The sequence below is a fragment of the Balaenoptera borealis genome (genome assembly GCF_965194805.1).
Source record: "Balaenoptera borealis genome assembly, chromosome: 2".
Taxonomy (NCBI): domain Eukaryota; kingdom Metazoa; phylum Chordata; class Mammalia; order Artiodactyla; family Balaenopteridae; genus Balaenoptera; species Balaenoptera borealis.
Window position 1 is genome coordinate 179,398,114 of NC_138867.1, and position 26,413 is coordinate 179,424,526.

Below are 26,413 nucleotides of genomic sequence, written 5' to 3' on the forward strand. Positions count from 1 at the left end.
ACGAGGCCCGGTGCCTGGTGAGGCCCTCCCTACAGAGAGGCTTCTGTTCTGAGAGCGTGGTTTCAGGGGCTCTGGAGAAAAACACGGGGAGACCAGGTGCTCCGAGGCACCTCTTCCTTTCTTTTCACCCCAGGGAGGAACGATTTAGGGAGCCCTCCTCCTCCTCTCTCTCTTCCCCTCTTCCCTCCCCCTCCTCTTCTTCCTCCTCTCTGCATAGCTCCGCTGAGGAATGGCCAGTCCTCTCAGGAGGGCTCTGGCTGCCGCGCTGGCTTGTGGGACCAGGATTCCCTACACTGAAAAATAATTTCAAAGTCAAAAGCTGTATTTATTATAGAAATGTAATATTTTATTGTATTTCAATTTACATTGAAGTAGAGTAATATTATTGAACCCCATGTACCCATCATCCTGCTTCATCGACTTTCAGCCTTTGCCAGTTACGTGAAGATGCCTGTACCCGAGATGACTCCTGTAGAGGCTGGCTGACTACTGTACAGGGAGTTGGTTCATCAGAACGGGACTTTGAACTCAAAGTCCTGTAAGAACCCTTCCAGTTCTGAGAGTCTGCAATGTAATAAATGTCTTCGAAATAGGATCTTTAGATAATACACAAAATTGAAGTGTTGGAATGTTCTAGAAGCCACACTCTCTCTCCAGTTCCAGGAGACCATCCTGAATAAGAGAGTCCTTGTTCAGAGGGGTTTGAAATTCTCCTGCACTACTACTAAGTCTTCCCTTTCTCCTTTTATGTTCTGGTGGAAGGGAATTTTCAGCCCTGTTGATATTCCTGACTTCTTTGTCTCTTGGCTTGTTGTGGTTTTCAAAGGAATGTGAGCTATGTTAATAGGAACACCTAGATTTGGCCAGATCAGTCCGGAGAGAACTGGTTTTGAGAACCAGCGAAAGCAGCAAAAGCGTAATTTGGAAATTATTTCAGTACAGAAATAGTCCTTTTCTGCTCTCTGGGCAAAGTTGAGTGTAATGCACCGGGAGTTGTGGAGTGGGTGGGCCTGGGTTGGCATTTCAGCTCTGCACCTTGCTAGCAGTTCTTTAAACTGAATGAACGTGACTTTATGGAAAACTTACCGCATTCACTTTTCTCCTCCTGCCACCGGTGTGTGAAAACTAATTGGAGGCTGGTCCCGGGCCGTGGGCTCACATCTCACTCCCTTTTGTCCTTTATTACACCGCTCTGGTGAAACCCCGGACTCGGTTATGTTCGTCTGACAGCTTTCTCCTGGCCTGGCTCAGGGGCCCACCCCAGAGAGAGTCTCGCATCCCAGCAGACAGGCACCCCGTCTGATCAAGCCCCCAACCGAGTTCACAACACGGGCATCCCCGTGCCAGAGCAGCCACTTCAGCGCATTTTCTCCCCTGAGGCCCCCTTTCCTCTCACATGATGACCGCTTCCTACTTCACAGTGAAAATAACAGCTGTCTCACCTCTGTGCTGGATCCCTTCCCTTCTCGGCATCCCAGGAACCTCAAGTTATGCAAGTACCCACTTTCCTGGTGGGACCACCCGCCAGCATTCAAACACGCTCCAGCCTCTGCGCTCTTGAAGAGATGCCCGGACTCCCTCTAGCTCCCTCTAGCTCACGGTTTCTCCGCTAGAGCACTGTTGGCGCTTGGAACTAGATGACTCTTGTGGGAGGGCCGTCCTGTACGTTGCAGGCTGAGCAGCATCTGTGGCCTCCACCCAGTGGATATGCCAGGGGCACCTTCGGAGTTGTGAAAACCAAGAAATGTTCCCAGATGTTGCCATGTCCCTGGGGAGCAGAATCGCCCCCGAGTGAGGAGCTGCTGTAGCCGATGTCCTCCCTCTCCTCCCGGTCACAGAGCCGCCTCCTCTGTCTCTCCCCTCAGGTCCATGAACCTGGCTTTCTCCTACCTCTGAGGCCCCCCTCTGTCTCTCGTGCAGCTCCTTCCCAGCTGCTGACCTAGGCAGTCCTTGGCTTATTCCCATGCCTCCTCTTCTTCCTAAGCCAACCCTCGGGTCAGCGGATGCACACCCACAGCTTAGCTGGACATTCAGTTTGGCCACCTCTCTTTCAACCAGAAAGTTCTCCCGATCTCTAGGCGCTTCAGCCTCTCAGTGTTTCCCAAACTGTCCTTGACTCTCCCACAAGCCGACTGCTTATTTCCCAGGGTCCCCATCTTAGCAGATGGCACCACTGTCCACTCAGTGGCTCCAGTCAGAAGTCTAAGCATGACCTTTGACGTGTGTCCCTGACACTCGTCCTTCTGGATGCTTCCATCCTTTTTCCTCCATCTTCCCTGCCACCATCTTAGACCAGGCCACATCGTCTTCTGCCTGCCCTGTTGCTTTAGGCTCTTAACTGGCCAGCCATGCTCCCTCCAGCCCATTCTCCCAACTGCGGCAGAGGAATCTCTTTTTAACATACCAGATGTACCCTGTCACTCACCTGCTTTAAAAGCCTTCACTTCCTGGGCCCCGTTTGCTTTAGGATGTCTTCCTGGCCTGATCTACTTGGCGTTAGATGCTCTTCTCTGGGTCCCCGTAGCAATCAGGCAGACCTGCAACGTGGGTCTCCACACTGCACTGAGGTTGGAACTTTCTGGTCCAGTAGGTCCTTATGGTTCTCAGAGGCAAGGACCCTATTGTATTCCCAGATGTAGCCAGAGTCAGTGTTTGTTGAGTGAATGAATGAGTGGATCTAGGGATTGGGGGAGAATGCAGATCAGCATGGACATTCATTCATTCAGCAAATATTTATTGAGTGCCGACCATGGGCCAAGCACCAGTGATAGGAGGAAGCGGGGACACGGTGGTGGCTGGGATGCTGAGAATGTTTGATGTGCTGGCCTCGAGATTCAGAGTGTTTCTGGCCAGCCACGCCCCCCTGTGGGAGACATGCATTTGTTGGTGCCTGTTCCATCCACAGTCACTACCTGGCCTTACTGTGTAGCCCTGCCCTGCTCTCTGTCCTGGTGTCTAGCCCCTCCTCACATGACATATGACCCACGTGGGACCATGAGCCAGCCTCTACCTTGCTGCATTACGTCATGCTGGCCACTTGGTCCCCAGACTCCAGCCTACATGCTCAGCTTCTGTCTCATTGCCTTGCACCTCTGGTCAGGATAAAGCCCATACCCTGGCCTGTAGCTCCCAAGTCTCCCTGAGACCCTGTCCCCCTCTTCCCCAGCCACTGCACCCCCCCACCCCCGTTCACCCTCCTCTTGGGCTAGACTGAGCTGCTTGTCATTTCCCAGACACACCCTGCTCTCACACTCTTGTGATTTCTCCAGTACTCTTCCCTCTGCAGGGATGCCCTTCCACACCTACCCAGCTGACCACTTTTTTTCTTAATGCGAATCACCTCTGTTCCTTTTAGAAAAAAATTTAACATGAGACAAGCAGGAAGAAAAGTTTAAATTACCCATAATCCCACGACTGTCAGCTTTTCGGTTCATGTCCATCCAGACTTTTTTCTTTACATATTTATGGTCGTGAGCAGTCATGTGCTTTTACAAAAATGGGCTCACACCTCCCAAGCTGCGTGGGAAACTTTTCTTCCTGTATCTGTGAACATTTTTCCCTGTCACTGAACATAGCTGTCTCATGGTCACGGGGGTTGCGTGGTACTCTGTTGCATGCAAGTTCTGAGTTTACAACAGGTTGTAACTGTTTTTCCATAGTTACAAGCCCGGTTGAGATAAATATCCTGGCACAAATCTTTGCTCACTGGTTATTTCTGTAGGAAGTCTTTCTAGAAATGAACCGGCAGAGGGGAGAGAGTGTAGTTTCTAAAAGCTCTTGACCCTTATTGCCAACTGGCCCTCCAGGGGTCTGTGGTTCACCCTCTGCTCGGCCCTGCCATCCCCTAGGCCAGGCAGGGTTTCTCACCTCTTAAGTGAAAAATGACAGCTGATCATGGTGGCAGTTTGCATATCTAGTAAAGTTCATCTGTTCTGGCTGCTTGTACTCTTCTTTTATAAAAGGGCTCTTCTTGTCCTTTGCCCATCTTCTTTCCTTTGGGGACATTTGCTACTTCTTATTTATTGCCTAATTAATTCACTCATCTCCCCCAAGACCCAGTCTGTCTCCATCAGTGATGTCTTCCCTTGAGCCCCGTGGACCTTTAGAGAAAGGACTCACGTTGCAGAGGAGGGCCTCGTCCACGGGGTGCTCACCTTCCTCAGCTGTGCACCCCAGGTCAGTGTGAGGAACACTAAGGGCTTAAAACATTACGCCTGGCTGCTCTGGTCCATGAAAGCAAGGCGAAATGCCATGGAATCGTCTCAGTCTTAACCCTTGTCTAAAGAGAGAGAAAGATGTTTGGCAATGCAAGAGCACTGGCCCAGGGGTCACCCAGCCGGGCATGCAGAGTGCCCCTTGTGGAGACAGCCTTGCTTTCTCCAGGGCAGCGGCTCCCGGGTGCCGGCCCTTGACCAGCCGCAGCACCTGGGGGCTGGGAGAAATGCCTCTCAGGCCCCAGTCAGACCCACTGAGTCGGCCAGTCTGGGGTGTTTGAACCTTTCTGGAGGGAGGGCAGCGCCGGTGCCGGGCATAGTCAGAACCAGAGCTGAGAAGCAGTGCCCTTCCTACGGTGCAGGGAAGTGAGAGCTGGGGGGCGCTGGCCTCATACATCCCTAGACCAGGCCCAGGGTTTGTTCATCCTCCGTCCCCGTCCTTCTTTCCCTCATCTCCTGCCCCTCCCCCCTCCACCATATCTCCCATCCCGGGCTCTGGTTGCCCCCACCCCTGACGCTGGCAGGCCTCGCCCTCCTCAAGCCCCAGCAGCCTGTACAGGATCCACGCACTGACCGGGCTTGTGCCTGAGCACCATGCCCCTGCTCCCCCACCAGACCGCAGACCCCCCGCATTCAGGGCTGGTCTTCCATCGCCCCTAAAGCGGGAGGGGGCAGCAGCTGACCTGCCTTCAAGGCACTGACTGCAGCGGGCCTGCTGCCTCTAGGGGGCAGGATCGTCTATAAGGGGTCCTGGGTCCTGGGCTGAGGAGGGACCTGGGGAGCTGCATCGTCACCCTGCGTGGCTTGTGGCCCCTGTTAGAGAAACAGTAACTTGGGAAGTGAGGGCCTTCCCCCAGGCACCTGCTCTGAGCACAGCCCCTTAAGTGGGGGCTCTTCTGCATAACCACGGGGAGCCCCGCTCCTGTTGTGCACTTCCAGCGACAGTTCTCAACCTGGGCTCCGAATTGGAATCATTGGGGAGCTTTACAAACTACCGAAGCTGTCCCCACTCCTGCCTCGCCCACCCCCATTCTGATGTCATTGGTCGGGACGTGGCCTGGGCAGTGATAGTTTTTAGCAGCCGCCCTGGTGACTCTAACAAGCAGCTAGAGTTGAGAGCAGTTGGTTTGTAGTGAAGGAGAGGGTGGAGGTGGGCACTCAGCGCTGTGTGTTAACGCTTTAGTCACCGGCCTCATCCAGTGGACGAAACCAGGGGCTCCCCTTCATTCCTCACCCGCCTTCCCTCTTGGCGCACACAGGTGCCCACCACAGAGAGTAGAACACACTGGAGGACAAGAGCCGGTCCCAGCCTGGGAGTGCTGGCGCTTTAAGGACCTCAGCCCCCTGGAGCTCCCTGCTGCATCAGCGCATCTGCAGGTCCTCTTGGAGGCTCTTCCATCTGCCACCCCTGCCCAGGTGCGTGGCCCCCGTCTCACACCTGGTCTGGCTCACGGGCTCCTGTGGTCTCTGCACTGGCCTCAACCCCATTGAGGCCACGGACCACCCAGCAGCCGTCTCGGGACCAGTCCCCTGCCTCGTTTCATTCAGCCGCGCTGGCCCCTTTTCATTTCCTGGAACACACCAGAGTCGTCTGAGCCTCAGAGGCTTGGTGCTTGCTCTTCTGCTGGAATGCTCGCCTCCGGCCACCCCGGGGTCTTGCTTCTAATATCCCCTCCTCAAAGGATGCTCCCGACTGCCTGTCTTCCCTGGACCGTCCTGTGAGTGCCTCTCATACCACCACGGAGATTCTCCCTGTAGCACCTGTGTATGGCTTTGTTTGTTGGTTTCTTGCTTTGTTATCTGACTCACCCAGTGGGATGTGTTTATTAAGGCAGGAACTGTCCTCCTTTGTGATTATCATTAACCACCACCCCACCCCCACCCCCCGGCCAGCCTGACACGGGGACCGACACGTAGTAGGTGCTCAGCTAATACATGTGGGCTCGTTGAGGAAGAGTGGAGGGGGAGCAGGACTGGGGAAGGAGCCAGTGGCTGTCTGAGGGTGTGTGACTTCCTAGGTGACATGGGCAGGTGTGGTCACACGGTGGTCAAGGAGGTCACCCAGGAAGCGTTGATGACAAAGACAAGGGCCAAAGGTAGAACCTTGAGGACCATCTCGATGGAATGGGCAGAAGATTAGGAGCCTGGGGAGGGCCAGTTGGGGGGAAGGAAAACCTGGCATTGCCATCACGTCCTGGGGGAAGTGGTGCCTCAAGAGGGTCTGCAGTGCCCAGTGCTGCTGGGGGCTCTGGGAGCTGCGTCCTGAAACTCTCTGTGGGGTGGCACCTGAGGGTTGGGTGGCCTTAGGTCAGCAGGGGAGGGCAGTGGGGGCCGCCAAGCACCTGGGTAGGGGGAGGAATCGGGAACAAGGCTGGGCCTTGTTCATGTGCCAGGAGGGGCCGGCTGCAGCAGAAGGCACAGGAACATGGCCTGGGACACCTGAAGCGCCAGGAGGGAAGGGGACAGGTGGCCCAGGCTTGGGATTGGCCTTGTGGGAGGAGCAAGAACACCAGAAGACCAGAGAGAAGTGGAGAATGAGGGCCGGACAGGACGGCCCCGTGGTCTGGGCACCATGAGAGATGGGCGGAGGGCAGTTGGAGAGCAGGTATTGGGAGTAAAAATCTCAGCAAGGCTGGAGTTTTGTTGGGAATCCATACCCCAGATAATCTGCATTCTCCGCTTCACGAAGACCCTAAAGTTCCCGACCTGGAACCGATGGTAGTTTTCCGAGCTGCAGTCTGACTCTTCTGCTTGATGGGCCCAGCCCCACAGCCCTGCTGCTCTGGCTTCCTCACCGTCTGGGGTCCCACAGCCCAGTCTCTGAGACCCATGGAGTTTTGCTAGAAATTTAGATCTGTAAATGTAGTAAGGAGACCCATGGGTATGGGTGGTCAGGTTTTGGTTTTGTTTCTTTAAAAAAGAAAGTGGCCCGTGTGTAGCTACTCTGCCCTGAAGCATTACTCCACATGGCACTCCTTACATGCAGGATATGTGGAGTGACTTCCTTCCAAGGGCTACAGTGTGGAGGAGGTGGGTGGGGTAACTTTACAGTGGAGAAACCTGGCAGACCGACTGCCTTGGCCAGGGGGTGAAGGCCAGCATCCACGGTGATGAGTCATGTGGGACAGCCTGCACCCCAGTATGATGACACTAGAAGGGCGCTTCACTCTGTGGTCTTCCTCCTAAAAACCCATTATAACCCCAGTCCAACCATGAGAAAAACATCTGATGAACCCAGATTGATGGAGATTCTACAAAATTTCCTGGACCAGTCCTCAGAACTGTCAAGGTCATCAAAAACAAGGAAGGTGTGAGAAACTGTCCCAGCCAAGAAGAGCCTAAGGAGACTTGACAGCTAAATGTCAAGTGGGATCCTGGATGGCATCCTGGGACAGTAAAGGACACTAGGGGAAAACTAAGGCAGTCTGAATCAGAGGTGGACGGTAGTTAATATTACTATATCAGTACCGGTTCACTAATGTAACAAATATACCATTCTAGGATGAGATGTTACTAATAGGGGAAACTGGATGTGGAGTATATGGGAACTCTGCATTACCTTTGTAATTTTTCTTTAAATCTAAAATATGAAGTATTTTGGTGTGTTTGTTTCAAGGTGGCAAAACTGGGTTAGGCTCTCACTGAGTTTCGTTATTGGCAAGATGGGCCTGGGTTCAGAGCCAGCACATCTGCCGTGAGGATCTCTGCCTGCCTGTGACTCAGGCCTCATCATGTTTTTGCCATCCAGTGGGGGGAGGGGGATGGTGCAGAGCTCAGAGAGGGCGGGCCTCTGTCCCACTCACCCCTCTGTCTGTGTGCCGAGAGCGCTGGCCAGTGCGCAGGGGGTGCCCGCTCACACGGCGCGTGGATGGGTAAGGTGCGGCTTGGTGGTGGTTCTCTTCCCTGGGCCGCCTCCTGCTCCTCCTCCGTAGTGAAAGTGCAAGGCTCCTTCCACTCCGACCCTCATCCATTGCTTCTCTCTGGGCCTCCCTGGGACCCACAGCCCCTCTCCTGCTGTGTCGTGTCCCTCCTGTGTATCCAGTTGGTGGTCACTCCCGCCACTTCTGAACAGTTCCCCAAGAGGGAGTGGGGACACCCTGCCTGTAACCCTGGATTTCTTTGGGAAGAACTCAGGTTTGCACCTGCCTTACGACTCCCCCAGGCTTCGGCTAATGAGGCTGTTGCCGTGGGAGCTGCTGCCAGGGGGACTCTGGATACCTGGCCAGGGCTGTGGAGGTGGGGCGCCGGCTTCTCCCTGTGCTTCCTTCCTCCTCCCCGAGCTGGGCGGCAGGTTTGGGAAAGTGAGGGCAGCCGACACTGGGTGGCGCCAGAGCCCAGCAGGCCTTCCCACTGTGGGCGTGGAAGTGGCGGAAAACAGCCTGCACACTGACAGCTGATCGTAGCCAGGTTCTCCCCGCCAGCCTGTCCTGTGTGCTGCTGTGACTGTCCTCCTCCTCACCCCCCCGCGCAGTCCCCCTTGGAGCCACACAGGGCGGCCGGCACCGGTGGGACGGCTCCTTGTCACTGCTTTGGTGATGGGTTCCCTAGGATGCTCTTAGTAACACAGTGTTTCTCTTTAAATAAACTTTTTTTAAAAAAGTAACATTTTGTAAATTTGTTCCTTGCAGAAAATATACAGGTTTGCCAAGGGAGTGTAACAAATAAACCATCAATATAGATTGTAACCATCGATCGCTAACTCCCACCTTCCCAGAGGCCATGGCTCTTAGCGTTCTCCCTCGGTCTTCTCTCTGGTCTTGTCCTTTTGAGCCCAGCTGGACATAGTCCTGTTCATCCTCCCCGTCTCTCTGTCTCACTCACTCACTGGCTCTCAGTGGCTCACCCATGTCCCTGTGTTCTCCCACACAGGACACAGCTTGGGCTACGGCTTTGTGAACTACGTGACTGCAAAGGATGCAGAGAGAGCGATAAACACGCTGAACGGCCTGCGGCTCCAGTCAAAAACCATTAAGGTAAAGAGCTGCAATCACCATCTCGTTCATTCCTGGCTGCACAGAGGTCTGTGCTGAGCCCTGGCCTGGGTGAGAGACCCTCCACCCTTACTTCACCATCACCGTCACCGCACCGTTAGCACAGTCGTGCCTTAGAGGTCTGCCGCTTTTTCAGGGCATCTGGGGGGCCTCCTGTCTTCTCAGAAGAGAGGCATTGCGTGTCAGACGTGTGTCGGGTGGTGACCGTCCCAGACCTTGTGCCTCTGGCTCGTGTCCTCCTCAGCCCCACCAGCAACGGGAGGGTCCCTGTGAAGGACTTAGGCTGGGACAGCCCCCTCCCTGGCCCCGGGTGTCCCTCGTGTGCTGGCTCACAGCAGCCTCCTCCGAAGGCCTCCCTGCCGGTCTCTTCTACTGGCCAAGGTGCTCCCGTCCTCTTGCAGCTCCCGACCTCATGCCGAGCGGGCGTTGGGCCAGCCCTGCCCTCCTGCTCGCGCCCGGTTGTTGCTGTGGCGGCGGCGGCAGCAGCATCGTCCCTCCCGCCTCCTGCCCAGGCTTCCATTCCTGCTCCGTCACTGGTGTAATCCTTCTCCCACCAGTTCATTCAGCATTCATTTGGCAAGTGTTTATGAGTGCCTACTATGTGCCACGCGGTGAACAGAACAAATTCCATGCCCTTGTGGGGCTGGGCCTGTGTGTGTGTGCGCGCCTGCGTGCGCACAAACGATAAAAAAAAAATATGAAAGCCAGGTGTGGCAGAGGTAGGCGTCCCAGGGGCGCCGTGTCCTGGGGGGGGTGGTTTGTGATGACTTGAGGTGACTTGAGGGGAGTGAGGGAGCCATGCAGCACCAGCTGGGAGGGCCTTGGGCAGACCGTCATCAGCGTCATTCCCGGTTCCAGAGCTGTGGTGGCTTCCTGGGACAAGTCGGCGAGTCCTCCGGGCTTCAGGATGGCTTCCCCAACCTTCACGCTCCTCTCAACCTGCCACTGCTAACCACGCCCTTCTGCTCTCAGCCCGGAGCCCCACCTCCTCCCCACCCCAAGTGTCTGTCTTCAGGCTCTGCCTACCCCTGGACCAACCTTGGGTTTTCCCGACCATCGCTCCCTGCTGAGCCCTCCTGTAGAATATGCCTCCTACCCCCGCCCCATGCGGGACCCTGACCCGGCTTCCTGCAGCAGCCTCTTAGCACTGTGCCCAGCCCCTCACCTGCAGACTGGCGAGTCAGCCCTCGTTCCTGAGACACACGCCTGCCAGAGTCACCAGAGTTGTCTCCCTCAACCCGAAGCCACTGGAATGAGATCATCCTGTTGAGCCTTTGCATCTTCCAGTTCCTCACACCTAGTTCTGAGGGCCAGAAGTCCAAGATCCGGGTGTCGGCAGGTTGCGTGCCTTCGGAGGGCTGTGGGCTGTGAAGGAGGATCTGTTCCGTGCCCCTCTTCCGGCGCCTGGTGGTCACTGAATCTTGGGCAATCCTCGGCTTATAGAAGCATCACCCCAGTCTCTGCCTTCATCTTCACACGGGGTTCTCCCTGAGTGCCTGTCTGTGTCCAAATTTCCCCTTTTTATAAGGACCTCAGTCATTGATTTGGGGCCATCTTGTTCCGCTTTGACTTCATCTTCACTAATTGCATCTATAATCCTGTTTCAAATGAGGTCACATTTTGAGGTACTGAGGGTTAGGACTCCAACATGTGAATTTGTGGGGGAACGTAATTCAAAAATTCCTTTTCTTCAAAAACCTCTCACAGGAATGTTTCCTAAGAATAGGACAGTAGACCTGATTGAGGCAAAGGAGCAGGTGGTGCCAGGAGCTTAGGAAAGAGGGTTCTGGGCCTAGTGTCTCGGAGCGGAGCCAGGCACTCCTGCTGCGTCATCACACACCTGCCGCGAGAGGGTTCTCTAGTGCAGTCTTCTTGGATTCTGATTTGATTCTGAGCTTGACAGTGGCTGAAGAGAAAAGGAAAGCTGCAGTGGCCATCAAGGTCCTTGGAGACACCTATGCTGTAAGGAATTGAGGCGCAGTTGGCCTTGAAAGCATTGCCTCTCTGGGGCTTTATCAGGGGACAATTGTAACTACAGTCAGTGCCAGCCTCCACACCACTCCCATGGTGCTAATTTGGGAATGTTCTTTACCACAGTGACCTTCACCAAAAGCCAAGGGCAGACCCCAAATGCAACCTGTTCTGGACAGATCTGCAAGGGACCAGACAGGATGGTCCTGGGAGGCAGCTCCCTATTGGCCCAGCCTGATCCTGGGAAAGCACAGACTAGCCTGAGTCCTGGCAGGCCTGCCTCCCTCCTTCAGCTGTCCTGCCTGAAATCTGACGCCCCTCATCGGGGCATTTGATAAAATTGGACAGCAGACGGTTGGAGTGACCCCCTCTGGCAGGAGTCTGAGTGGGCTGTTCTGTGGGGCTGGTTGATGTAGATCCGGAAAGTGGAGGCCCAGAAGTGGGGCCAGCGTCCTTCCTGGTAGTCAAGGAGCGTGACCACGCCCACGCCCACCTGGGAGGCCCTGGGGAGGCCCCAGGGGCCAAGGTGGCCTCTTGGGGACAGCGCTGCCTCTGCCCCAGGTCGTGAACAAACCATCGGGTGGCCCCAAAGTGTCCCCAGAGTGCCTTAGGCCTGGCTGCAGTGCAGGGAGCTTCCGGGGAACGTCAGCTTGTACAGCACTGCTCTGCGGAGGCCACCAGCCCTGACGGGACCCGGTGCCCTGGGGCGTCCTTCTGATGGGCATCGCTTCGGTTCCACCCTCCTCTGACGCTCCCCTCCATGAGCCCAGCTCCTTTTCGGGTGGAGCTGGGCTCTGACCACACCACACGGTTTCTCCTTCCATCCGCCGTCTCTCCCGCTAGACTGCATTCTGCTTTGCAGGCAAAGGTGGTGTCTGTCTTCTCTTTTTCTGGAATGTCCCAGGTGCACCTCGAATGTTTGAGAGTCAACGAGCACATGAATAAAGGGGTGGGTGTGTGTATGTGTGTGTGTGGTCTTAGCATGTAGAATTACACCCCTGCCCTTCCTGGCAGGCCTGAGTGTTGTGGTGAGAACACACCTGTCGTCTTGCCCTTGTGCTGCCCCCTTGGCCTGCAGGGTCCACCCAGCTGTCGCCCCAACCTGGGAGAGCGCCAGAGACCCTTTCCTTGCTACCAGCCCCACACGCACGCCCCCTTTTATCTAAACCACTGCACAAGCTCCTTTTAGCCTTTCTTCAGCTTTGCAGAACATAAGCCTAAAAAGCATGGGGTCATTTAATATGTGTGCACCCCCCAGCACTCGGGCCCCATCTGGGCTCCCATGGCGAGCTTGCCTGTTGTCAGGTGGGTGTCACGGTCCCAGAGCACACAGCCCCGCTGTCCCCTGGGCTCCTCACAGGCAGGACCAGGTCCCCTCCCAGCCCTGCTCACTGTCCAGAGAGGCCTGAGGCCATGGTAGGAGCACAGGCAGCCGGGGTTGGCTCCCTGCCCTGCCCCGGTCAGCCATGGACCCTCAGACTCTCGACTGTGAGACAAGAATAATGCCTTGTCATCAGGGTGTGTGAGGGCCCTTGCCTGGCCCATGGGGAGCTGCCAGCACGGGCTGCTGCAGGTGACCTCCTTCCATAGGGTTGACTTTTTCTCACCCGAAAATTTAACACCCTCCCTTGATGCTTTGGCCGCACGCCTGCCCTAACGCCAGTGAGCGGTTTTGTTTTCAAGGTGTCGTATGCTCGCCCGAGCTCAGAGGTCATCAAAGATGCCAACTTGTACATCAGCGGGCTTCCGAGGAACATGACCCAGAAGGATGTGGAGGACATGTTCTCTCGGTTCGGGCGGATCATCAACTCCCGGGTCCTCGTGGATCAGACCACAGGTACGGCAGGTGGCCCGGGATACAGCGAGGTTTTCCTCCAGGCAGGGGCCGGGTCTCCTAGGGAAGACAGATCGCTGTCATTAGTTATTCCACCAATGAGGACAGAATCAAAATGAGAAGACGTTGGTTTTTGTTTAATGAGGCTGGGGAGGTTAATTGGCATAAAAGCAGCCCTGACATAAAAGCTTAGACCTGTTATGGTGAAAACACCAAGAGATTCTGGCAGTTTCTGCAGGCACCCACGTGTCCTAGCCTGGACTACAAATGTTGCCGTTCTTACTGCAGGCAGTGGTGTGCCACGTGAGACAGTCTTCACCTGAGGTCCAGAGTCCCCACCTTTCCTTACCCAGAGCTCCAAGGGTGACTGTTTCTGGGGAGCTGTTCTTCGGTCTTCAGGACTTGGATACCCCGCCCCCTCGGGTAGCACATTCAAAGCTCAGAGCTCGAAGGCAGTGACTTCCTCTCTCAGGCAGTCCTGGCCACTTTGCCAGCCCCTCTCAGGTCGTCTCAGTTCAGGACACGAGCAGCTTGGGCGATGGGCTTTGCATAAAGCAGTAAGGCACCGCCAAGCTGAGCCCTGCGTGCCCCGGAGGCAGCCCCTCACTGCGGCCACCTGCCCCACTGGCCTCGCGCCTGGGGTCGGGTTGGGGCCACCCTGCTTTAGGGCCCTTCATCTCTGTTCTCAGCAGGAGTGGGAATTTACTGACCAACTAGCAAAAAAGATTACTGCTCAGGGAGCTCAGCGAAGCCAGTGGAATTGTCTGCGGTTGGTTTTTATGTTCTTCCAGCACAGAGCGTGTTCACCACCCCCGTGGCTGAGGTAGTCAGACACACACTGGGTGGTCGGGCCAGAGCAGTCGTGGCTCCGAGGTGACCTCCCCCGGGAGGCTGCAGAGCCACACAGAGAGCAGGCGGGCAGGGTATCCTGGCCCATGACAGATGGGGGTGGAGGTGCATGCACGTTTTCCCACATCCCCGCTAAGCTGTGTGCTCTGGGGCCCACAGTCTTGTCACCTGCACTCCCTTGTCCTGTCCCAGCTGTGGAAGCTCATCTTGGCATGGGCTGGCCCTACCTCCTGCCCAGGCTGCAGTCCTGGGCTGGGGCCCGGCGTGGAGACGAGTGGACAGCTCGAGTCTCCCAGGGGCCTGAGGAGGAGAAGGGGCTTCTGGACCCCAAGCTCTGCTGGAGGGACATAGACTCCACCCACCCGGCCTCCTCCTTTCTGCCCCTCGGCTCTGGGCCGGGGGATGGGCGTGAGGTAAAGATGCCGTGTACTTGGTGTAAACCCCTGTTCTGTGCCAGAAGAGCTTCCTGTGGTCCCTAAAGTTCCCCTTACTTATCTTCAAGTGCCAGTTGAGAGAGTGATCCCGTCGGCTGGTCAGCACATGTATTTATCCCCAGCCCCACCTGCACAGAAGCGCCTGCGTGGGCCACCTGGAGACCTGGCGGGGTGACGGTGCTGGCCCGTATTCTGCCTCCATGGCCCTGCTTTTCCTGACCCTGTACGGACTGCTGTGCCTCTGCTCGCCTCTGTCCAGCGCAGCACCGCTGAGCGGGGCCCAGCTCTCGAGTTGGAGTCCACCCACCTCGAGAACGCACCCCCTGCCACGTAGCTTTTGTCTGCATCATCCTGAGGGAGGTCTCTCCTGCAGACGGTTCCCTCACCCCTTTGCTGGGACTTTTGCCTCCTTTCCCTCTGCAAGGCTGGTGTCTCCTAGAGTTTGGGGGCACCTCAGGGTTGTGCCCTCAGGCCCCCCCGCCAGCTTCTGCCACTTAGGCGAGGGGACAGGGTCCCTACCCCACACCTCTGTCTGTGTTCAGGAGCTTTGTGAGAGGGCAGGGGGAAGGAAGCCGTGAGGGAGCCCCAGGGGCTCCTCCCTCTCCACAGCCCTCCCCTAGGCCGGGTGTCGGATTGGAGAGTAGAAAGGTGAGCCCCCGGGACTGTGGGCTCCCCTTCCTTCCCTCTGCTCCAGAGGAGGCCACCATGCAGGGCTCCTCTGCTGAGACAGAGGCTGCTCGTTGCTGGGACCCCACGGAGCCCCGGCGGCTGGGGCAGAGAATAGCGGGGCAAGCAAGTTTGTGTGTCAAGTTTGCCTTCGTATGACGTGCTTTTTAAAGAAACAGAGAAGCTCTCTTAAAAAACCTTAATTTCCTGAGCTGACAGAACTTTTTCAAAGAATGTCTTTGCTTCTTTATACATTTTAATTGTGAACTTCATAGTTGACTCATCTGGAGATCGTGCCATTTATTGGTCTGCTCTTAATCCTAAAAATGCTAAAGGAAAAAGAAAATCCACAGTCATCTTCAAAAAGTATACATTCATCCAATCATTGAGTGAGTTTATATTCCCTCACTTTAAGTAACATTCTCTCTCTTACTCAGGTTTTCTTCATTTCACTCGGGCAGTTTTCATTTGATAGTCATTTTGCAAAACCAAACAGGGAAACCACACTTGTGCACACACACTCTGTCTGCTTGATTGCAAGGTCTTTATAAATAGAGTGGAACCGTATCCTGCAGGCAGCTTTCTGTAGCAGCCAGCCAACCACAGCTTCCAGTGGGATTTGCCTGCAGTTAGATTTCGTTCGGGTTCCCATCTGTCTAAGCTGTCGTTCGTGCCGTTTAAGAGTAAATAAAAACAGTGTATGCCAAGTACATGTTTTCAGGTGTTCCTTCTGAACCGAAATTTTAAAGTGGGCTCAGGCTCTAGAATTTTCCTGGCACACGTGTGAATTGCTGGGTCTGATCTCACTAATTCAGTGAGCATCTCTGGCTGTGTCAATTTTAAATTTTTACTTAAATAGTGATGGAACCAATGCGGGGGCAGCCCTGAGGCCGTGAGGAGCCGCTGTGCTGGGGGCGCCCCAGAAGGGAGAGTTTCCCAGTTGGAGAGTTAGGGTGTGTGCTTTAGGACTTGGCGGAGGGCATCCACAGGATGCTCCTGCTGTAAAGAAAGAGCCCCTGCCCGAGGGTCCCTGACTACTGTCCACTTGTTCACGTGGGACCCACGGTGTTGCATCCAAGTCAGGACAGAGCTTGGGATGCTAGGCCCCGAGGGGACGGCCGCGCCTTGCCGTGACACTTGTCATCTCCCCACCAGCCTGGTGTGCCCGAGTCTCCCAGGCCCCGCCGCGGCCTTGGGGCCAGCTGGGGATACCCGCGCCTTGTTGCCCATCATGGGGACGGTGGGTGGGACCCTGCAGGAAATGGCGAGGAAAGGTGCCGGCATGTGGGAGCTGACTGGGGGACGTTCCTCACGCTCACTTAGCCGGTGGCCCGAGGCCCTGGGCTCTTCTGCTCTGATGGTCGTCACTCACCACATGCTAAAGGCCTTTGTCTAGAGAAGAAATTGTGTCTTACGGCTGTCTGCCTCAGCCTCCCCTACCAGGGCATACTGTGCCTCCAGCCCAGGCCCGTCACCCCCAGGCTGGCCCTCGGCCGTCACCAGTACACTTCGACCTTCACACTTGACCCCTGTTTCTTCTCCCCAGGAGAAGGAGCCAGTTCTCTTCCCCGGCTCCACATTCCCTCACCTCAGCCCCACCCCATTCTTCGAGTTCTTCAAGGGACGAGGGCCCCCATCATCCCCCCCAGACCCAGAACGACGGCATACGGGGCTAGAGGGTGACTGAGCCCCTTCCCATCTGGTTTGTTCAGGTCTCACACTTGTGCCAGACTAAACTGACCCTGCCTTCAGCAGTTGGGCCTCGGACTCAGGTAGCGTGGTCCCGGGCCATGTCCTTGCTCTGTCGAGGGATGGGGTTACAGCAGGCCCAGGACTTGCCTTTGGTGGTTCAGTCCAGGTGGCAAGAGAAGGTGTTCTCCCAAGGCAGCTGGAGGTGGCGATGAATGGGCGCAAGACAGGGACTCTTCAGCTGCCGGGGAGTGTGTGGGTGGGTGTGTCAGCAGTTTTCTGGGAAAAGAATGCGTGGCCTCACTTGATTCTGAGGGCAATTTGGGGCCCACAGGAGGTCCCAGGACCTTACAGTGGACTATCCAAGAGGTGAGTGAGGTGTTGGTGGCAGGAAAGAGTCATCAGGGTTCAGCTTGGTTACTAGGATTCCACGCCCTTGAGGGATGCAGGAGGCTGAGCCAGGCACCGAGCAAACAGGGATTCGGTCAGGCCAGCCCAGGAGGCGACATGCTGCAAAGGCCCAGCTGGGGTACGTGGCCAGATGGCCGGGAAGGCCATGGGAGGGAGCTCCCGGAGCCCAGGGACAATTCCTTGTCACCCACCTACCCCTCAGCACGCCGTGCACCCACACTGCGGTGGGCACCTGGCATCGAAATGGTGATGGAGGACATAATCTCTTCTAATGTGGCTTCTTTTAAGAAAGAGGTCTGGGGTGTCTTATTTGAGACTCCTGTCACCAAAGTATCTTTTGGCACTGAGGCTGTGGAGTCGTTGCTTCAACTCAGAAGAAAGTCTGAAACCTTAGTCTTTTATTAGTCGTTGTTTGTTTTTTTTAATTTGTTCATGTTTCCATATTTAGGTTTAATTTTTGTTTATCTCATTAACCAAGCATCCAATTTGAACCACAGTAGCCTGACTGACTTGACTTTTGCTTTTCAGTTTTAAAAATCCTTGCAGTTTTTCCCCTAACTCCATTTTTGTTGGTTTGTTAAAAAGGTTTGTCCAGAGGGGTTGCGTTTATCCGGTTTGACAAACGGTCGGAAGCAGAAGAGGCAATTACCAGTTTCAATGGTCATAAACCCCCAGGTTCCTCCGAGCCCATTACAGTGAAGTTTGCAGCCAATCCCAACCAGAACAAAAACGTGGCGCTGCTCTCCCAGCTGTACCACTCGCCAGCTAGGCGGTTCGGAGGTCCCGTCCATCACCAGGCGCAGAGATTCAGGTGGGTCAGGAGGACGCGCTCTTCCCACCACGGCCACTCGGGCCCCTTCTGGCTGCGTGGAGCCCTGCTGGTTGGGTGACTGTGCAGTGGAAACCTCTGGGCTGATCACGTCAGAAAGTCGTGCTCACGGCCATTTCATGTCTCCATGTCCCCCACCTGCATCAGAAAGGTATCTGTATGGAAGCTGTTTATTTCCATCCAAGTGTTGTCTTTAACTAGAATGAAAAAGGTAGTGCAGCTCCAACCAGCTCGCAGGAGAGTGAGTGCATAGCGCTGCAGCCTGCAGTTTCTAGTGATATGCGAGTAGACCCATGAGTTTAAAAGATCATCCCGTATCTGGGAGAGAAAAGATGCAGCTTTAGGGGTGCTTATGCAAGAGCCGTTCTTCCAGAGTTTTAAACAGGTTTTAGACATTTGATCAGCAGCCCTAAGGCAGACCTTTCTCATACACCTACCTTGTGGAGTCATTTGTGTCTAAATACTATTATATGCCTTCTGTTTAAAAGCCGCATCCTAGAGGTGAACCGTTTTCCCACCTTCCTTAGTCTTTCCATATAAAATGATTCTAGTCGCCAGGATCTAGCAGAACAGAGACAAGTAGAGTCAGTAACTTGGACTCTGAAATCAGGTGTGTTACTGCCTCACGAACAGCTGAGATCCCACTTCTCCCAGTTTTGAGAAGTGGCATGAGGGCTAATCTCAGGTATGTTAAGGATTTCTCTCTGCGACTTTTCAGGGTTCCCGTCTTTAAGTGGTGAGGTTGGGTAACACCCCGCTCATTTCCACAGATGCTGTTTTTCAAGGTCTTATTTTCACAGTCCAATAATCCAGGGTTCTCAACTCAGCTCAGGTTCCAAAGCTGGCCTTCCTTCGTTGGCTTTTCTGGTTTAAAGGCAAAGCAGGGGAAGCGTCTCTGGACAGAAGTGAGCTAAATCCAGTTTTGAAAGTCAGCACGGTTGACCTCACTGGTGATCGGGTGGGATGTGTAGATGGCCAAGTTCAGTGAGTTACCCAGGAACTCTGGAAAACCAGGAAGCTTGGAGGAGAAGAGAAAGGAGAGATGGGAGGTGCAGAAGGGGCCAGGCAGGAGAGGGACCGTGACCTCCAGAGATGGACGGAAGGAAGGGGCGGGCGGGAAGGTTCGCCACCAGAAGGCAGACTAAGATAAGAATAAGAAGAAAGAAGACCCAGAAGAGGAGAGGGTTTGCAGTCAGTTCTTATCATGTTGGGAAAAGTCCCCAAATCAAGGAAGAGTCAGTTCTCCTCTTGCACCATCAGAGGAAAGAATGGGGGTGGGTTTCATGACAGTTGAGATGAAACAGATCAGCTCCAACTAGCAGGAGAAAACTCACAAGAATAAATAAGAATGAGAATCATGTCAATAAAAGTAAAATATTACCTCAGATTATTTTCAGTATAATATCTATGTCAAGATTTAGTTAACTATGATAACTTGGGTCCGTGTCCTACAAAACTTGGAGAAAAGGAGGTCCTTTTAAAAGTCAGAATGTCTTTCCATTTCTCACTGAAAAGCAGCTCATACAGATGCTCGGGTGCCTTTTCCCACCCCCATTTCAATGATACTGTGGTCTCACCACTAACAAGCCTCCTGAGTCATCTAACCAGTTCAGACATTTGGTACAGGCTGTTTAAAATTATTCTCGTAAATTCAAAACCATGGCCCACAATGTGCCTTGATTCTTCTGTACCTGCATCAGCGATCACCGTTGTGTCAGTGGTCTGCACCTCGGGGGCTGGCCACTCTTCTCCCATGTCTGCTGAGGGCGTGAATCTGTTTAGTGACACTTGAAGGCACCCCCGCTCACCCCTGGATCAGACCCACGACTCGAACCTGATTTTATTTTGGAGCAGGTAATAACTTCTCCAGTTGCATTGTGTGGCTTCAGAGATGCTGTATCGTGCTCAAATATTCTTAAATTGATCCTCCAACAGTTACTTTTGAGCTTGTGAAACATCTCAAGGGCCACGTGGCTTCAGTAACAATCTTGTCATCTCCCTTAATCCTTATTGCCCACGACTTGTAGAAGGCTTATTTTTGATGTGACTAAAAGTGGTGCTTTAGAAAGGGGCTCCACATTTTTGGTAAAGCTTGGTAGATTTACAGTTCACAGCCCTGGCCCTTCTGGGCTGTTAAGAGCCAGCAGCGGAAGGGTGTCCGGAGCTGTTCCCTGCCGGTAGTGGCCCTTGGCGGGAGTGTGCTGTACTCAGGCACCGCTCGGACGTGAATCCTCGGAGAGGGAGGGTGCCGATGGGGGTGGGGATGGGGTATAAAATTCAGAGAAAGAAAAGAAAAAAATTCAGGCCTCTCCCCACCCCCACCATACCCCCGCAAACACACACACAAGACACAGACACAGGATGAGGAACGGTTTCCTCCAGGGAGAGCTGGGGGTGTAACAGCACCTCGGAGGATGTGGAGAAGCTTCCATCATTTAAAATGTGGGAAGTACGGGTGTGACTAGACAGGACCACCCCACCAAGGTGGGAGGGGTGGAGGGAGCGGCTGGTCAGAGGCCACTAGAGGCCATCGCTCTGAGGCCTGACCCCCTGCAGGGAGCAAACGTCTCTCCTCGGAGTCGACTCCCTACAGAGCAGGGAGCCCATGCCCTCCCTCCGCCCCCATATTGAGTTCCTCTCAGTTGAAAAGTCCTGATTTTGACTGAGCGGGGTGTGTCAGCCCAAGCGCCTCACATGGGCTGCGTGCAGCTCGCTGGCCCGCACTGACCTTGACCTGAATGCTGTGCTCTCTGTTTGCTAGGTTCTCCCCTATGGGTGTAGATCACATGAGTGGGCTTTCTGGTGTCAATGTCCCAGGCAACGCTTCTTCGGGCTGGTGCATCTTCATCTACAACCTTGGTCAAGATGCCGATGAGGGAATCCTCTGGCAGATGTTTGGCCCCTTTGGTGCAGTTACCAATGTGAAAGTGATTCGCGACTTCAACACCAACAAGTGCAAAGGCTTTGGTTTTGTGACCATGACAAACTATGAAGAAGCCGCGATGGCCATAGCAAGTCTGAACGGCTACCGCTTGGGGGACAAAATCTTACAGGTTTCCTTCAAAACCAACAAGTCCCACAAATAACTCGCTCATGCTTTTTTTTGTACGGAATAGATAATTAAGAGTGAAGAAGTTGAAACTTTTTTGTTAGTGTACAACTCATTTTGCGCCAATTTTCACAAGTGTTTGTCTTAGTCTAAATGAGAAGTGAAAAGGTTTTTATACTCTGGGATGCAACCGACATGTTCAAATGTTTGAAATCCCACAATGTTAGACCAATTTTAAGTTTCTTAAGTTATTTCCTTTAAAATATATATTAAACAGAAATCTAAGTAGACTGCATTGACTAACCAGTCCCTCGGGATGGTGGTGAAACTGAAGCATGCTTTAACTTCTGAGACTGTCTAACACGCGTTTCATTCGATGTCTCCACAAACTGGATAGAAACAAACAAAAAGAAATGACCTTTTAGTTTTAGTTTTTAAACTAAAGATGTTAGACAGATGCCTTGTGTGCGTTTTCTCAACCGCTTCAACATTTTAAGCGATTTCTGCTTTGGTTGACAGGAAATTGCTTTCCCAAGCAGGTCCCATTGCCACCTCCTGCTCACTCAGCCGATTGGCCCCGGCAGTGGCAGCGGGCCCGTCTGCTGTGGGCCACAAGCGAGGAGGGGGGCCACACACCAGGCCGGGCCAGGCTCTGCCGAGGACACGAGTGGGTTTCCTAAGCCCAGGCGCCAATGGGAACGGACCAAAGAGTTTCAGGGAAACTCCAGTATATTCCAGAGTCAGATCTCAGCTCCAGGCACGCCTGAAGACGTGTTGCTCCTCTGACATCCCGATTCCTGTCCACACATTGCATGCATGGTGCCTCCACACATCAGATACTGTTGTTCACAATCATCTCTCCAGTTTCCAAGAGCATTGAACACGGCCCCAGTGCGTAAAATAGCTCTATTTTTTAATGACACAGAAACATTTGAGCATTGTATTTCTCGCATCCCTTCTCGTGAGCGCTAGGCTTTTTTCTATTTTAGTCGGATTTTGTTTTGAAACTTTGCTTTCCTATGAACACTCAGCAGAAAAGTACTTACTTCCTGCCAGTTACCTATTAACAAAAAAAAAAAAAAAGAAAAAAAGAAAAAAAAAGAAAAAAAACCCTTTGATTTGTAGTTTTAAAGATTAACCTTCAAAGTTCTCTTCATAACTGCCTTGACATTTTGGGTTGTTCTGTTCTGTTAATTTTCTTTTGCTTTTTTGTGTTTTTCGTTTGTTTTTACTTTTGCATTTAAGACCATTAAATTTGATTTTGTTTTGCTCGAATTTTGTTTTGTTTTTTATTTTACCTTTTCTTTCTTTTTGGCTAGGTAAGGTACAGACAGCCCAGCATTCAGGGAGGATTTATAAGATCTTAAGAAACAAACATACTTGCCTCAAGACAAAGCATTTACAAATCTGTGACGTTAGGATTGTGCCATCACAGATGGTGTTTTTTTAAAATGGGGAGCCGGCAGGGAGAGTCTTAAGAGAGAGGGCCTGAGAAGTAAATAGGCAGGGCCCGATCTCCGGGCAACTCCTCAGGCGCGTGATCTGATTTTTATAAATAACCAGTGTGCAAGAGAATCAAAAACACAATAACTTAGTACCAGCAGTTTTTAACCTTGACACGAGACTAAAACATGTAACAGTAAGCTGCTTTTTAGTTATCGATGTCATGGAATTGCGGCATTATTTATCTATCTATTTATTTAAGTGGAAGACGTTGGGCAGTAGGCACAGCGTTCCCCAGAGCGGGTCTGTGTTCTGAGTGACCCCTGGACCATTTGAGGCTGCCCGTTCCCCCCACTGCTTCCCTCATACTTCACTGAGGGGCTGCCAGCTGCTTGCGTGATCCTCCTGAATTTCCCACGTTGCCCTCTTCTTCTCCCACAAAGGGCCAAGTTCATACCTTGAAGCCTTGTCTCATAAGTTGGCCAAGTGCCATGGAGGGCCTCCTCTCTGCAGCAGAATTTTCCAGATTCTAAGTCAAAGCTAGCTTGCGTGCCTCTTCCTGGAACCAAGGCCCGTTTGCCCAGATTTGATGCAAAGAGGGTCCCTGCTGCGTGTGCCCCAGAGCACTCGGCACCCCGGGACTGGGATGTTTTCCTGGAAAAATATGCTGTGTAGGTTGTGCTAGCCTCGGGCCAGCATCTCAGTGAAGACAAGGTTCCCAGTCCTGAGAGTGACCCTTGAGTCTCCTCGCTGACACACCATCCTGCCAGCCTGCACTAGTGTTCCATTTCCTACGAGAATTCTGTCAGAGGCCTAAACTGCGAAGTGACGGGCTCACAGCCAGCACCGCAGCTGATTTCCTCCCCTCTATTTTATTGGAACCACACTGATTATCCTGGTGCTGGCACAGATGAACAGGAAACGTGAAGCGCATACGGACCCTTGAGAGTTGCCTGAAGTTTCTCAGTAAAATTCTCGTTTTACGTGGTCCCCACTCTTTGAACATCCTTCTGGCTGAAAACCCCAATGTGCTTCTTTGGGAGTTTTAATTTGTGAGCGTGCGGGAGGATTTTGCCTTTGACATGTTTTACTCCTGAAAAGTAATTGTCACTCCCATGGAAGTGCCAGACGCTGGCCCTGTGTCCAGAAAGTTCATTCCATCTTCTCTAGGCCTGTTTGCAAAAGGAAGATCCCATTTTTTTTAAAGTTAAAATCCAAAAGAAACCGTGTTAAAAAATTGTGGGTTTTTTTTTTTTTTAACATAGATCAATCTTATTTGTATTTCGTAAAATGAGTGCTCTCCTTTTATTTGGGAATTTTGATGAAAAAGTTAAGAGTAGATGATGTTAATTTATTGAAACTTTGGTTTGGTACATAAATACCAAAGAATTCTCTTTTGATTGAATTGATTGAATTCTCTTTTGGCCTATGTAACTTCCCCTCATAGTTGTTCACTAAGCAGCTCCAGATTTGTGAACCTGGTTCCAGTTGAGTTATCCATTGTTTACCCCGTGGCTCTGCCTTTCTTTAGCTTTTCGATGTGATATGGCAAGCTGTGGTTTTCTGCACCGGCTGTGCCTCTGGTCACGCGTCCTGTGACTGTGATACCACGGCCACCCTCTTGCCAGAATAACGGAGGAGCTGGGCTTTCTCAGCCCGTGGGCAGGTGGCGCCGGGTGGGTTTCACCTTCTTTGTTCCCCGAAAGGTGAGTCTTTCCCTTGCCAAGGGCAGCTGCCTTAACCTCCGAGAGTATACACTTGTTGTTAGTGCTGGAAACCCAGGGTCTGAACCGCGCTGCTTAGGGAGCCGGCCCTTCGGGAGCTGGCAGCTCGGGGGGAGCCCTGCCGGGTCAGGCAGACAGATGAATCCCAAGACAGTTATTGGCAATAACTTATCGCTGGTTTGCCTCCGGAGTAGGGCCATGGACTGACCCCAGTCGCTGTTGGCCTTGAAAATCAGAGTTCACGTCTCCCAGCTGTCCCATTTCCCATCCGACCCAGCCTGACCGGACTTCTCTCTGCTTTCCGCACCCATCCTGGGTAGGATCACGGAGAGTGAGCATAAGCTGCCGGGGGCCTCTCTTCCCCATAACCCCAGCCCTCCATCTGAAATCCTTCCCATCTTCCCAGGACCCGCGGTACCTCCTGGGCCCTGAGGCAGCTCCTCAGGAAAACACCTGCTGCTCATCAGATTCCCAGGCCCGGCCCCCACCCGAAGCCCCACGTGCTTTCCGTTGAGCGGCATCGAGAATGGACACTCCTACAGCAGCGGTAGGGCCCCCAGCAGGGTTCACATTTCCACACCTTTTGATTCGACTCTGACTTCTAATGATTGTATTTTTCCACAACCTTCTGGTGACAGAGTTCAGTTTTCCGCTTGGTCGTTAAAATAAATAAGTGACTCCTCGTAAGTCCCCGTGAGGACCGAAGTTAGGCTGACCGGTGGTTTGCGGCGACTCGGGAGGACTGTTTCACTTCCACCAGGAGAGAAGGCTTGTCTGTTGGTCGGGGCCACCTCTTTACCATGTAACGTTCCGTTTACAGTGATTTGCTCTGGGGGGCACTTTCCCAGCTGGTTCCCATGTTGTACAGTAGATGGGTAGACCTTTTGTATATTAGTGTGTTTTAAGTTATTGATTTGTTTTATATAAAATAATTTATTTTTCAGGTACCATTTTTCATTTTAACTTTGTTTTTACATGGGTTTGTTTTCAATAAAGTATGACACTGCTGTCCAAAAGTCAACAATAAAATGAATCCCATTGTGTTCTTTGGAGGATGCTTATGTAACTAGCCTTTTTTTTTTTTTTTTCTTGCCTTTTTTTTTTTTTTTTTTTGCTTTTCAGAAGAAAAAAAAAAGTCCTTCTCAGTTTTCCATCTCCCCAAGTTTGCCTTTTTATCCTTGTGAATAAATGTTCTTTAGTGTTTTAGGAGGAAAAAGCAAACCTAGATTTTGATAATCCAGAAGATTTCAGATTAATAAAGAAGCTTTGAAAGAAGACCATTTTTCAAAATTTTAGTGAAGTGTGAATATTTTTTGTCAATGGCTTTCTCAAAGAGAATGAAACTTTTGCACCATTTTCAGAGTTTTTATAGAGATGCCAAATTGATATATTTACATGTAATGGAAACATGAAAAAGTTTTATTAAACAATTGTTCATAGCTGTGTAGACATTTTAATTCAGTTTCCAAAGCTCTCAAAGTGTATTTTTGGAGTACGGAGTGATAACGGTTTGGGGCGTTAACGGTTCCAAACGACTCGATTGTCCGAATACTTAGTTCTTTTCACAGGTATCAGGTTTGTGTTAAACGCTGTATGTTAACTATGACTGGAACTCTGTGATATTTTGGTAATAAATGAAGTGGGATCGTTGAGACACGGTGGTGTAGGGGTGATGGTGTGTGACTTGTAAGCAGCCATCGCCGAGTGACGCGCCAGCCAGGGCCACAGGTGACTTGCTCCTTCCTAGGTGAGCGTGGGCTGCCCCTCACCAGGCTCTGTGCCAGGCCGTGGCCTTGACCCATGCGGGGAAGGAGGGAGCCCTCAGACAGCCCAGCCTGGAGGACGGAGAGGAAGGCACCAGGACATGCCCTGGGACTAGCTCCCGCACCCCCCTCTGCCCCTGCCCAGATGCTGGCCTCCCCCCCGGACGCACTCACAAATCAGCCCCCTCCCCCTGGAGACCCAGAGACCCCTCTTCTCCAGGTTCAAAGGTTCCTGGGCCTCCTGTCTTGTCCCTGAGTGTTGCCTGTCTGTCTGCTCCCCACACCTGAGCCCCTGGCCATTCCAAATGTCTTCTGACACTAATCTCCTCGGGTGACGGACAGTGAGTTCCAACTCACCCAGAGGCAGGATGGAGCATAAGAGCCTTAGGGTGGGAGTTTTAGGTTCGAATCCTGACTCTGCCGCCTCCCCAGTGTGCACCGCAGGCAAGCCCCTGACTCTCTCCGAGCCTCAGTCTCCCCGGCTGTGAAATGGGGCCCATAACGCCCAGCCCGTAGGATCCTTGTGGGAAGGAAAACAGATCAAGT

The 26,413-nt window shown here is 52.9% G+C and overlaps 1 protein-coding gene across 1 annotated transcript in view; it reads left to right on the forward strand.

The window, feature by feature from the left end:
* ELAVL1 (ELAV like RNA binding protein 1) overlaps nt 1-22,212 on the forward strand; it is a 37,391-nt gene extending 15,179 nt beyond the window's left edge. Inside the window, exons 3-6 of the mRNA XM_082382005.1 lie at nt 9,084-9,187; nt 12,860-13,013; nt 17,645-17,870; nt 20,650-22,212. Of these exons, the coding sequence (XP_082238131.1) occupies nt 9,084-9,187; nt 12,860-13,013; nt 17,645-17,870; nt 20,650-20,974 (809 nt within the window). The 3' untranslated portion in view covers nt 20,975-22,212. The remainder of the gene's footprint in view (nt 1-9,083; nt 9,188-12,859; nt 13,014-17,644; nt 17,871-20,649) is intronic.
* Nucleotides 22,213-26,413: the final 4,201 nt, after the last annotated feature.